At 27.1% G+C, this 14733-nt stretch overlaps 1 protein-coding gene across 4 annotated transcripts in view; it reads left to right on the plus strand.

The window, feature by feature from the left end:
* The first annotated feature begins 556 nt into the window (after window positions 1-556).
* Window positions 557-14733, plus strand: part of LOC132932412 (uncharacterized) — a 34634-nt gene continuing 20457 nt past the window's right edge. For all 4 annotated transcript variants that reach the window (XR_009662867.1, XR_009662868.1, XR_009662869.1 and 1 more), the window contains exons 1-4: window positions 557-1459; window positions 12549-12744; window positions 13507-13624; window positions 14508-14596. Coding sequence is in view for 1 of the 4 variants with exons in the window: in XM_060998782.1 (XP_060854765.1) it covers window positions 1348-1459; window positions 12549-12744; window positions 13507-13624; window positions 14508-14596 (515 nt within the window). In the remaining 3 variants the exon portion in view is untranslated. The remainder of the gene's footprint in view (window positions 1460-12548; window positions 12745-13506; window positions 13625-14507; window positions 14597-14733) is intronic.

Genomic DNA, 14733 nt, shown 5'->3' on the forward strand with positions numbered 1-14733 from the left:
CTAAAATGTGTATCTCAATCTTGCCGAGCGTAGTCGTCGTCAATAAAATATTATATTTCGACGATAACGATCGGTTTTCGGCGCCGCCGAATAACAGAGACGACGCGACATCGTGTCAAATAAAGCCGCCACTGCTTCCGGCGCTCCGGCGGCGCTCGATAACGAACACATTTCCCAGAACCATCCCCCTCGTTATCGAAAATGTTTTTAAATATAATATTATATCGTATATATTTATTTTTATGTCCCAGGGACTGTAACAATAATCATAACTATAATAATAATAATAATAATAAATATCAAATCAACCGCGCGCGTTCGTCGAGAGAGCAGTGTGACGTCGTGCGGCGGAGCAACGCCATTCGCTGTTGCCATTGGCAACAGCTGATTCCCGCTGAGGCTGCACTGCGCATGTACGGATCGAGATATTTCTCGCCCCCACCCGTCGACTATCGTCGACTCCTCGTATCTGTAGTAGGACCGTAGCGCACTAGCGCCGTGTTTGACAGTGTTTGCGTGTGCGTGCGCGTCTGTACTCCAAACGACCGTAGTGCCTTGGAAAAAAATGTTCATTTACACACACATACACACGCAAATACTTGAAGTATACTAAGAAGTGTGTACACTTTATTATTGTATATAAACGTTCTTGCACACACGCACATTGTAGATGGCGCGCTCGCAAGTTGTATACATATTATATATATATATATGTAAAAACTAGCGTATACACTATCACGTTATTACTTATATAGTAGTTATATATATATATATATATTTATGTATACGGTATATCTGATATCTATATACGTACGTCTGTCTGGTGTAAGTGGTGTCCTGTCCCCCGATGTCGCTGGTTGATATTATTATTATTATTATTAGTTATTACTATTGTTCTTGTTCGCCTTTTCGGTAAAACAGAACATTTTGGTTTTTTAATCTGCGATGGAGCGAATTGTCGCCGTCGCTGCCGCCGTCGTGCGCCGAAACAATAATTGTTAGTCGCCGCGCACGTTGGACCCCAATGTCCACTGTTCCGCCGCCGCCACCGCCGCCGCCGCCGCAGCAGCAGCAATTCGTCGGCCATTACCTCATAAGCGACCCGGAGTGACGGAGACTTATAGCAAGCAATGACTGTTCAGCGCTCGAACCGATAGGTTGTGCTCAGTCGGACGGACGGTCAGTCGGAGACGATATTCTTCACCAGCGACGTTGACCGCTGCCACAGCTTGTTGCTGAGCGCCGGTCGTTCGTTTCAGGGGCAGTCTTGCACAGCGAACAAATGCTGTTGACATCCACTGCTAGTATCCAGTAAAGAGAGGTGTTGCGCACGTCACCGGTGACGCGATGGCTGTTCACCGACATGAAGAAGGATCTGCATCGTCGTCAATGTCTATCAGTACCATAGAGCCCATGACGACGATCGACTGCAGTCGAAAGAGGATTCACAGCGAAACAGGTAAGTGTTTTTTTATGCTATGCTCAGTCTATGAAAACATGATTTCACCGTTAATCCCGGTTGGCTAGTATTTTATTGTCAATTTGTTGTGCCAGACGCTGAACTGTAGGCTGTCTAGGTGGTTTCTCAGTGAATACATCTGCTTTACGTCTACTGATGATGCTGCACAAGCATAGTTTTATAACTTGTTCGTGTTGTACACTTGTGCTTAAACATTCCATCGTATAACGTTTTAACGTTCTATTTGTCAATATCTATCATTTTACAGTAATATGCACTTTGGTTTTACTTAGTAAAGAAATTATTTTGTAAAATCTTAATTTTTATTGTCTTTGTTACTATTCTTTATCAGGCATACGTATACTTAATATAGGTAGGTATTACATATGTATCTTAAAAAAATTACTCATTCTACCTGTTGTATTTACTGAGAACAATCCTGTGGAAATCCCACTGTACATTTTACAAAGTGATGTATATAGTTTATTGCATCAGATTTCTGTTGAAGTACTTATTTATTTATTGTTATTTCACTTTTATAGTCAACCGTTGTTCTATTTTTTTGGTACTGCTTGCTGAGAATTATCAATATACACATGGTCTCAGTAGAGCAGTTGTTTTCATTTAAAGCTAATTATGGTGAATGACTGTTTGGCATTAGACTTGCATTTTAACCTTTTTTTCTGTTTGTGTCCTTAAGAAACAGTGCCTAGTATAAAATATGCTATGGACTTTGGTACTGTATCATTTTAATTATATACCTAATATAAATTGTGCTTAAGTGTCTGTCAATTGAATAACAATAATTATTCTTTATTGTTATCTTGTTGATAAACATTTAGAAATTAAAATTTAATTACTTTAAATAATTTACTAATTAAAAAAAAAAAAAAAATAATAACACCGTGAAATTTTAATTTTGATGTAGCTGTTTATTTGTCAATTATAGTTATAGTATTTACCATTAGTAGATATGTAGATAACTAGATAAGTAATATTTTCAGTGGTGCAACTAAGGGCTGAAATTTAGGAGGACTGAAGTCCTAAAAAATAATTCATTCTTCATAGGCCCAGGTAAGGTTTTGATTTTATAACCACTACCAGGGTAATTATTTTAACAAATTAAATTAAAATCGTAAACTTATTTTCACATTTGTTTTGGACAATTTTGTCATAAGTACATAATAAAATAGAAGAGATACCTATAGTAAGTATAATCAGTTTTCTATGGTTCCTTTTTAATAATTAATACTTAACTATATACATTAGGTATTATTATATTTACTTATACATTAGGTATAAATATTTTAGTATACTCAAGATACTTTTGTTATTATTTAAATTAAATGTTTTTAAATAGACCTTTGATTTATATGCCTTAAAAATATTACTTCATGGACTCTGGGTTCATATGTGTGCATATCATACTTATGAATATTTGATATTTCAACTTTTATTGCTTAAGTTTTATATAATATGTTGATAGCTGCAGCAACATTCACCCTAATTAATGACAAGTGGGCTGCTGTTTTAAATTTATTGAGCAATAAGATTCAATTTAACATTTCTTTTCTGAGCAGCATAATCTACATACATCATATACCAACCAATATAAAATTACATTTGTTTGTCGTAATGAAATCTTAAATATCTCATAGATCATTGCATTTAATCATTTACTTACTTGTACATTAATTAAGTATGGATTTTACTTATTAAAAAAAAGAAAATGTATTTAAATGTATTAATATTTTATGACTTTTTTAATATTAATTTGAAAGTCGTTCAAGTTTTTACCAAGGTCAAATAAAAAGAAAAAAGATAAGTATCCTAGGTACATTGATACAAATTAAATTATGTTTTAAATATTTTTAAGATGCATCTAAACCAGTCGTTCCCAACCTTTTTCATTCTACACCCTCCTTGTAAATTTACTAAAATCTCATTCCCTTAAATTAGAGTTTAGGCGAATTTTTTTGTGAGCGGTGCAAAATACCAATTTTATAATACAATTTTATTTTATTTAACAAATGATTTGATTAGTAGGTACCTACATTATTATAGTACATACTTGACTTTCAATGGTCATTATTTTGGTGATCATTAAAAAACTAAATGAAATAAATGAATATAATATATCTAATTGTAATGTGATAGGTACTGTATTATGTAAAATATTAAACTCGTTGGTTGTAACTGCATAAATTGATTGTATAAATTAAAGTATATGAAAACTATACTTGTTGCTGAGTTTAAAATTGATAGATCATTTATTTATTATGTTAGTAGTATAACATCACAGAAATTGGAAAGAAATGTTAACACTTTAAAATGATTAAAAAGTCAAAATTGTGTTCTTTTTTGTAACTAATAATTAATAAAATTAATGTATGTTAATATGAATTACAATACCTAATTTGACCAAAATGGTTTAATTTGTAAATTTCAGAATTGAGATTAGCGTAATAATTTAAATATAATGTTCATATCAATCTTGTATTAACTAACTGTCAATTTTTTTTAGCTTTAGGTCACCAAACAGTGTTGATCTTTCTAATAAATTGTGTTTTTCTTATCTTTCAAATTCACCTCTGATATTTAATAGGTAATTAATTATATTCTAAAATTAAATATAAATGCCCTAGTACAAAATAATTTCCAAAAAATATGATTCAGTGTAAGATGATATTAGGTAAAAATTTGCTTATAATTTCAGTTTTTTAATCGCAGATATTGTTTTTATGTAGGCTTACCATTTGTCCTGATTTAACTGGAATAGTCCCATTTTTTATGATGTGTCCGGGCCTGTCATTCAGTTTGTCCTGTTTAATAGAAACTAAGACTGGATAATATTGTACACTGTATCATTGGCGTGTCCAGACCTTTGACACATAGGGAGCAACCTGGTGCGTACTCGGGGGGGGGGGGGGTTAAAAGTCTGTAGCTCTCCTTTTGAACAATTTTTCTTAGTTCATGGTTCCACCTAAAATCGCCATACCCTGCATCCCTCTCCCCATGGACACGCCTATGCACTGTGTCATTATATGATTATCCCCGTGATTATCTTATATTATGTTATCCAAAATATTAAATCTAAGTAGCATGGTTTTCATAGGCATGTTCAGAATTTAGTGACCGAGGGGGCACGACAAATTTTTAAATCATGAGACCTATTTGTTTTTTGGACATTAAGAAACATTTATTTTTTATGTTACAAGATAAAAAAATAACAAAATATAAAACAAATAATCAAAATCTATAGGTAGGTACAAGGTACTGCAGGGTACACACAGCACAATTTTTTTTTATCCCAGCATGATTTTGGTGGAGGCATAGTCTGCCGGGAGAAGACAGTGCATACCCAGCCACTCTCTTAATTATGCCTATGATGGTTTTAGGTTTTAGGTCATATGATGTCCAGGTTTGAAGATTTTAAAATCTGAAAATTTATAGGCTTATACTATATAGCTTATAGGTAGTATAAAACTCCGTATTTTATTGGCACTAATTATATGGATATAATTTGGTAGATCAGCAATTCCCAAACTCTTGTTCGAGCTGACCCGGTAATTAATATTTTCCCCTTTGTGATCTACCAAAAATATTTTACATTTATCATTATGTAAAAAAAGGCAAAATAAAACACATTTGAATGTCCACATAGAACTTTACTCAGAATTTTATAATAAAATTGAAGCGTTAATTTGTAAAAACAATATAATAATGAATTTATTTTTACTAAAAAGTTCAAATTATCAAACTACCTAAATGATAAATAATAAAATATAATATGAGAATTTTATTAAATTCTGTGACCCGGTATTATATTATCGTGGCCTGGTAGTAGATCGCGACCCAGTATTTAAGAAACACTGTGGTAGATTATTAATAGTTTATAGTTAAATAACTGTATTATCAAGGGTACCATTGTATCAAATTTTAAGTCTGATTTTGCATGTAACTTTGTACTTGCCCCGTACTAAGAGCATGACCATCACATCCAAAACAACTTCCTCTACATCATTATAGGTGGTCAATGAGAGTTTAAAAAATGTATCAGAGGCTAACTATGCATAACAGATGCAATGTTGGCTGCCACTCATTCATGTTCTTAATGTACGGCGTGTAAACATAATTACTAAAATTACTTTATTTATTAACTGTATTATTTCAATTATTATCTACTTAAGAAACTTAAATAAAATTGAGAATAGTGTTCTCAATAAGTGTTCTATTAATTTCTATTAGAAACTCATTATAAAAATCATTGTTAATTTATTGTTTATTTTATTATTTTAACTGACATACAAATACAATGACAATCATTTAATTAAAAAAGTTTTTATATTACCTCTAGAATGCTAACCATTTGTTTATTTTACAAACACGAAAAATGTTATTGTTACTTTTTTTAGGCATTTTATTCAATATCATTATGCCCCCTTGTATCTCTCATATAGTTATATATTATGTTCTATAACTAGGTATCCCAATAACGTTAAACAAAAAAAAAAAAAATGAGAAAAATTGTTTGTTTTTATTAATATTAATAATAAAGTTATCTAAGAGTAATTATTATATTATTTATTAATTGAATTGAACCAATTAAAAATGATTAGATGTTCGTAATATTTACAGTATTCATCATATTGATGAATGGTTAGAAATAAAGTCGGATTAATTAAATTAGTAATCTAGGGTTAAGTAAAGCTTCAAATGTAAGAAGACATGAGAACAGTACTATAACTTTGTTTTGTGTGTTCTATTGTGAATTATTTTTAAATTATTAGGAGATACCATTAAATGACATTATAACATTAAATTATAATTTTAAAATGATTTATTAATATTTTTATGAGATTTTTATATATATTCAGTGTGTTTCCTTTTAAAGGTAACACAAAATATTTTAGTCCAGTGACTTCAGACAGATATGGGGTTTTAGGAGGAAATAGGGAATACCTAAATACACATTTTTTGATGATTTCAAATTTTTATATCGCTTAGTGTGCGTATGCGCAATACAACTTGCATTTTTTTAATTTGCAACAGGTGTTTTCAATGCCAAATTCAGATAGACCAAATTCTTTTAAGTCTTAACCTCTTAACCATGGATCTAAAACCAAAATTGACTGAATGACAATGAACAAATATTTTAGTTTAAATCATTGAATTTGTCGATGATAATCCTATGATTTTACAAATTTCTGTGTGATTCCACATATTATTTAGAAAAAAATTAATTAAAACCAAACCTATCATGCAAATTGTTTAAAATTTAGTCCATCATTCTCTATGCACGACTGCAGACAACGCATTACTTCCATTTTGGTAGTTGCTAAAATGTGTTTTCTTTGAATTTCTACACAAGAATTTACAATGTTTTATTTAAATTACTCAAAATCGCACAGAAATTTATTGAATCATATGATAGTCATTGACAAATTCAATTTTTAAACTAAAACATTAGCTTGTTGTCATTCAGTCAATTTTGATTTGAGATCCATGGAGCCAAGAGGTCAAAATGACTTAAAAAAATTCTGTCTATCCGAATTTGATTTTGAAAACACTTATTGCTAATTAAAAAAATATAACTTATATCGCACATGCGCACACTGAATAATATAAAAATTTAGCCTGAAGTCACTGAACTGAAATATTTTGTGTTACCTTTAAAAAGAAACACGCTGTATAAATACAATAGCCTATAATATAATATTATTACAATATTAATTTGTTGTAGTACAAATAATAATTTTAGATTCTGAATAGAGTGATAAATGTATTGATTTTTGTGTCATATTATCTGTAAAATGAATAACTATTGACTGAGAATTTTTATCAAATCTGTATTTATATTAGCATTTTTTAAGTTTGTTATAATTTTCAAAATATTTTGCTTTAATATGCAATTAATTAGATAAAAAAAGTTTAATATTACTGTATTAGGTACCTACTAATAAATTACTATAAAAAAAATAATACCTAATTAAAAATAAATATTATAAAATATCTTTAGAAATCAAGTTTGACACATTTTTGTCGTCAAATAATTTTAAAAATAACAAATAAACTACTTAAAAATTATTATAGTCAATTATGGCATATTGGGATATTATATTTACAATTTATTAACAAATTGTGACATAGATTTTTGCTGAAATGTTTTCATCAACTAAAGCCCTTTCTGTGGCCACGTGGTGAGTGTTACCAGAAACGACCCCAATAGCTGTAGCACTGTTTTTAAAACTGATTTATACTATACCAAATTCTACCTTTTTAATACAAACCACTGAGAAGTTACTTTTCTGAATTTATATCACAAAACTTAATATATTTAAATCTCGATTTAAATATTGTAATATAGACGATACTTGTATAAATAACATTATTCTTTTTTAATTTCATTTAAAACTGATTTTAATTTTATTCCTTAATTTCCTTAATGATAAAATGTCTTAATGCTATTTTTATAACTATTGAAATAAAAGATACACATGTCCAAGGCTTAAAAAAAACTATGTTTTACTAAATGGTGGGTTGTTGTTATTAACTTATTTGTGACTAGCTGATCTTGCACAGTGTGGCTTTGGATTTACACCTCCTTACACTTCATTAAATGTAAACTACACATATTTTTAAGATAAAAAATATTTTATTATTTGATAACAGAGTACCTATGTATGCTAAGTTTAAAAAATAAATCTGGCCAAGAAATAAATATAATATAATACATAATATTTTTACCCCTTTTACACCTTTAAGCCCCTTAGAGAATAAATATTAAAAAACCTTTCTTAGTGAGTCATAAAATGAAACTACCGACCGAATGTCATATCTATAAATTCAACAATTCCGGCTAGGCGATAATGAATCTCAGTAAGTCATGTTATTTTATATAGTTATGTAGATTATATAACATTGTCACTATTGTACCTTGAAGGGTCATAATTGAAGTTCTCAATATCTATTTTTCACAATCAGAAGTTTAAAAAAAAGCCTATTTTAAATTTTCATTATTATTATTATTATTATTAAAATAATTGTTTAGTAACTGGTTTTTTTAAGACTGCGTAAAATTATTAGTTCATTACAAAATTATAGTTTGAACTGAGTATAAACACTTAATTCTGAAGTCGTGGCAATATAGAGTTTAACAATTAGGATATGATTTATATTTTATCATTAATGTTAGCTATTTCCACCCACAAGAGAGCTTAATAGCTGAATCTCCACATAATGAGAACTGTAGGGTCTTAAGCTTTGGTAACTAGAGTCAGTAGATGTTGGGTGAAACTCCATTTATTGGTAAAGTTACAATTGTTAGGTTACCTGTCTGCCAAAAATGGTAACTAATGAACAAAATATCATAATTTCAAAACTAATGTTTAGCTAAATTTTTTTTTGACACCATATTTTTTAAAATGTTGATTTATATTGGTTTTAAATTGTGCATGGTAACTAAACTGCTGTATTGTTCTGTTCTAAGTTTTTCTTTAGTTTTTTATATTATTTAAATATTTATAAGAACTTTGTTATAAATAATTACAAGATGGTTTAGGAATAATACAATATACTATAATAAAAAATGATTATGTTTTCTTCACTTATTCTATTTTCAAGGCTATGAATTAATGAAAGAATTTAGGAAGATTTATTAGTGGTCAATTGATGTAAACTAGTATTTTTAAATTAACCATTTATAATGTTGTATTGATTTATATGAAGTTTATAAAGAATTTAAAGCTTGTTTTTATTAGCTGACATTTAATATTGACTGAATAAATATTTCTTTTATTTAAAATTAGACTTGTTTAAACAAGACACAAATGTTTGTTGTACTATGTACCTTTATAAGACGGGAAGTTACTAAATAAAATAGTTCAGTTTTCTAATATTTCTTTTGCAATTAAAATATATTACGTAAATGCTAGATTTGTGATTGTCTTTTTTTAATTGATAGAAACTATATTGGCAGCTCTAGTACTGCCTTTTAAAATTACATTTCACTTAATTAGATTAGATTACAATTGATGTTTAGCATTTAAATTAAATTGTATCTGGACATTTTACCTCAGATATAAGGATATATGATATATATGTATGTATATATATATTCAAATTTATAGAAAAAACATAGTTTTTAAGACTAAAATGTATTAAATTTAATTATAGTATTACAACTTATACTATTATAAACAAAAATATCTAAATTTGTCCTTATTCCTTGTATTCTGAGTATGAAATTATTTCTCTTATCTAGTACTAAAAATTTGAAATTATGTTATTGTGTCAAATTTCAACTTATTACTGATTAAGTTTAAAAATGACAATATCTGTGTCAACTTGTTCTTTTTGGAACTTAGTGCAAATGATCTGAATGATACTTTGCTCACCTATACTCTATTCTGTATAATTAAATAAATATGTATACTTACCTCAATACCTAACTATAATATAATTATATTATATCTAATAATAATTTATTAAAATAAAATGTATTAATTTGGGTTTTTTTGTTTTATGAAATAATGTTTCAGAAAAAAGTATAGTAAACAAAATAAGTTATAGTATATATTATAATTAGGGCTAAGAAGTTATAGAAGTAAAATAAATATGCAAAAAAGTTTGAATAAATTTGTATCTACATACATTATGTACCTATTTAATTATTATTAATTTAAATTGTTATGTACCTAGTATATAATTATATTAAAATTGTTTAATCAAATAAATTAAAAATTAAAAAGAAAGAAAATTTATGTTTTATATGAAATTATTTATTTGTTTATTATTGAACTATTAAAATATATTTTCTTTAGTTGTAACATTTTTTATTAAAATAAATCATGAAATAAAAATAATAAAAATATCGATTTTTACAGACAAATTAAGATACATTAATTTTTTTTTTTTTTAATTCAAGAAATATGAAAAAATGCCATTACTTATAGACTATAGTATAAAGGGATTTTAACTTGATCTGTTATAAATAAAGAGTATAATATATAAAAAAAAAATATGCTACTCCTATAACTTCCAAATCTTAATTATATTTTTTTAACATGTTAATTGTGGTATATCATATTTGAGTATATTTGTTGTGATACTGAAAAAAAAGTGATTAAAATAAAAATCATCTTAAGACTGAGTCGAAAACCAATTGTTTAATCATAAGGCTGACCAAATTGTAGTGCATATAATAACAAGGTAGATGATGCTTATTGGTGTCATTCAGCCTATGCAAATTTAGTAATTGACAATATTTGACATAATCCGCAGTTAAAGTCTTCGAAATATTTATGCTAGATTGTAAATCTGATTATAAAACTTGTGGCAATGTATGCCACTGTTATGTGTTTATGAATAACATGGCATTTATCTAGTATTTTCTATTATTTTATTATTTATTTAAGTTATATACTGTTTAGCAATTACAGTGGATTCCGCTTAATGTGGGCACGTTGGGACTAACCCTATTTTCCAACATTAAGCGGTTGCCCATAAAAACCGAAATTGGTTAAAAAAAAATATCAAAAAGTCAACAAAATCCCTTTCTGCATGAATTTTCATTTTTCCTGATAAAAATGTAAAAACACCGGGAGGATGGGAAAAATATTTAAAAAATATTCAAGTGAAAGTACTCTTAAAAGTTGATTAAGAATTAATTTTTGGCACACAATTAGGTTATGAAATATATTTGAATATTTCAATAAGTTTTATACTTATAAATCTATACTTATTTTTAAAATATTCTGGACAAAAAGTACTACAAGATAGATTTTTTTTTACCAAAGATCGGTAGTATCATTAGTATCAAATTGTTATTGTTGTAACATAAAGTGGATAGTTTTTCACTGCACAACAATAATATTTTCAGTCGTTTATTTTTCATCTGAAGTTCACAATTTTACTGCTAGGTAGATGTAACTGGCCGTATATATAGTAATGCTGTAACTTTATTAACAATAGAAACTACGAAAAACTAATTTATCCCATTTTTGGTACAATATGCAGAAAATGGTTTTAAAATTTAAATGGTACCTAGTGCTTTTTATTACTTTCGATAAACACAATCTCACAGATATGACGAAACCCGATTAAAAAAGTCGTGTTTTAAATACATATGTGTATATTCTAACACTATGATAAAATAAAAATTGCCCACATAAACCGAATCGAGTGCCCATATTACGTGGCTTTTTTTTAACCTTGTTAATTTACATTTATATTGGGACCAGACCATTTTGACCATATTAAGCGGATGCCCACATTAAGCGGAATCCACTGTATATTACAAACATATACATAATGTAATTTTGGTTTTCTGACCAATATTTAAAAAAAAGTTATGTTATCAATTAAAAATTATTATGGCATAACATTTTGTTTCATTTTTTTTTCAATCTGCAATTTTTAAATTCTGTGATGAAATTTCCATTTTATTAAGTAATTAACGATTATGTATGTAATCAAATCTTAACTAATTATTTTTAAATTAATTTAAAACTAATAATAATTATTTACTTAAATATTTTACATCCAAGAAAAGTGTTGGTTGCTAAAGTAAACTTAATGTAATAATTTTCTTTGAACAATTTTTAAGTACAAACCACATAATTATATGTTTCATGAAAAAATTTGATGACAGTTAACTAATTTTGACATTTTATAAAATAAAAAAACATTTAACTAATACAGTATCTAGACATTTTAAAAGTTGGATCAACTTAAAACGTAGTATTGAAAAAAAATCCAATTAAATAATTACTTTTTATGTACATGCTATGACAGTAACTATAGGTAATTTAAACTATTTCTTCTTATTAAATACTTATACAAAACCATTATTTAACCTTTTATTTTATACTAATACCTATGAATTTAGTATATCTATGCAAAAAAAAAATGTTTTGTTTATGATAATTTAACTTTTTTTTGTGAAATCACGATTTATTGTCTTAAAACAGATACTTGGTATATATACCTATTACTAAAATATCAATTGTTTAACTCTATAAATGTATACATTGCAATATTACTTATTATATTTATAATTATTTGTATTATAAACTTTTTATTATTGTAGTTGATTCAGATATCGATGAAAATACTAAAAAAACACCAATAAGTTCAAAAAAATTTCCTAAGTATGTGGATTGTCAAGAAACGTTGGTCGAAATGTCATTTATTAAATGGTTAGCTGGTTTTCGGTTGGAATGCCGTATGATTTCATGCAGTACACATACAGAACTTTTCATTGGATTATTTAATTTTTTTTGTCTGTAAGTACTTGGAAAATAAAATTATATTAAAGTATTTATCTAATTAAAAATTATGTAAGCACACAGGAACGGCGTTACCTTTTGCAAGCCCTGGTCAAAACTTATTTAACCAATAACCATAGTCACCTATAGCCTATAGGACATAGGTATTAGGTGTAATTAAATGTGCGAGGCACTGGGCATATGCCCCTATTTGTCCTCCCCTAACGCCGGCCCTGTATGCACATTTTTGTATGCCCTGTTTTAAATAAAAAAATGAACTTCAAAAATAGAATGTATTAATATTTTACCTATTTATAAAGTGTCAACTAAAAAATTACAACATTCATGGTTATTTTTTAATTTTTTAAGTACCTTATAACACTATACTATATTCATAATAAGAAAGAAATCTTAATTGCCAACTTGTGCCTGGGGGCTTCACTCTACACAGCATGAATTTAAATGGTTCACTTGGTGAGGGTAATGGACGATCATTGCCTGACCTTTATGTGTAAAAAACGTCAAGGTTCTTTCTTATTGTGAACTGAGTATAGGTACAATTTTTTTGGGGGCTATTTAGCATAAAAATAATTATTACTTTAGGTGAAATTTAATTTATGGTTCAAAGTTTTAATTAGTTATTTAAAATAAATAAAGAATTTTTATTTTTCATATAAATTGAAATTCTTTTTTTCAACCTTGCTTGTTGTAAATTATGTATTTATAAAAAATGTGTTGTAGCTATACATCTATTTATAATAAGGCTTTATTTGTTAACAGGAATATAGCACCAGAAATGGTTGACTGCAGAAATAAAATTAATAAATCAACTCTTTTGAAATCTTATCTAGAACAAACCATGATGTTTTTTCGAGGATACTATAAACGCATTAAAAAAGTAAATTTACATATTTTTTCATAAATAAAAATAACCTTATTATTTTTAAAATTGAAAACTATGTTGTGTCATTTAATAATTATTTGAAAGTATGTTATATTATGTTTAATTTGATATTGTTAACACTTAGTGTGGTATACTTAAAATATATATAGTTTGTAGTTGAAAATTTTGTAAAACATGTTTTTTCGTACCTATATGTAGCTATAAAAGATTTATTTTCAAATCTATTTCCTTTTCAAATTATTTTGTGAAGAAATTAGAATCAAACAATTCAAACTTTTATAATGTGCTATTCAATTGTATACCCACGTATGTTGTCTTAATCTTTCAAATGTGTAGCATAGCAAATATGTGTTAAACAGAATAAAATTTGTGTTGTTAACTAATATTAAAGAAAATTGATTTATTAACAAACTTAAATAATATTATAACCTGTGTTTTATTTTGATATTTTAATTATAAACATGTTACAAATATGTATACATATTATAATATATATATATATATATATATTACTGTATAAAAATGTTAATGTTCTCAACTTCTTTAAAAATTAAAACATCATTGAAAAACAACATATAAACACAGATATTGTTTTTAGGTTTAAGTTAAATGGTCAATTCACCCCTCTAATATTAAAGCTCACAACTCAAAATTTGTTTAGCCAAACACAAATTTGTTATAGTTTATGTTTGTAAGACATGTACATTATACCGGTTATAGCAATGTCATCAATATTATAATCCATTATATATATATATATTTATAAAAACTATGATTCATTGTATTTTTGCTTTTTCTATATCATAAATTATAAAAAATGTTCATGATTTTATCTATTTTTATTTACTATTTATAAACTGTTATAATTTTTTTTCAGATAAGAGGGGATACTTTGGATGTTATATATTATGATAGAATGAGTTCAATGTTGGCATATTACATAGATTTGAAACTAATGTCATCTCAGTAAGTTCTAGCTTAAATACTAAATTTTGAAATATTGATATAAAAACTGTATGACAACCTTAACATTCACACTTAATATTTTAAATATAACTTATTTTTTATTGATAAATGATTCTGCATAGTTTTATTATACATAA

The sequence above is a fragment of the Rhopalosiphum padi genome, chromosome 1 (genome assembly GCF_020882245.1).
Source record: "Rhopalosiphum padi isolate XX-2018 chromosome 1, ASM2088224v1, whole genome shotgun sequence".
Classification (NCBI taxonomy): Eukaryota; Metazoa; Arthropoda; class Insecta; order Hemiptera; family Aphididae; genus Rhopalosiphum; species Rhopalosiphum padi.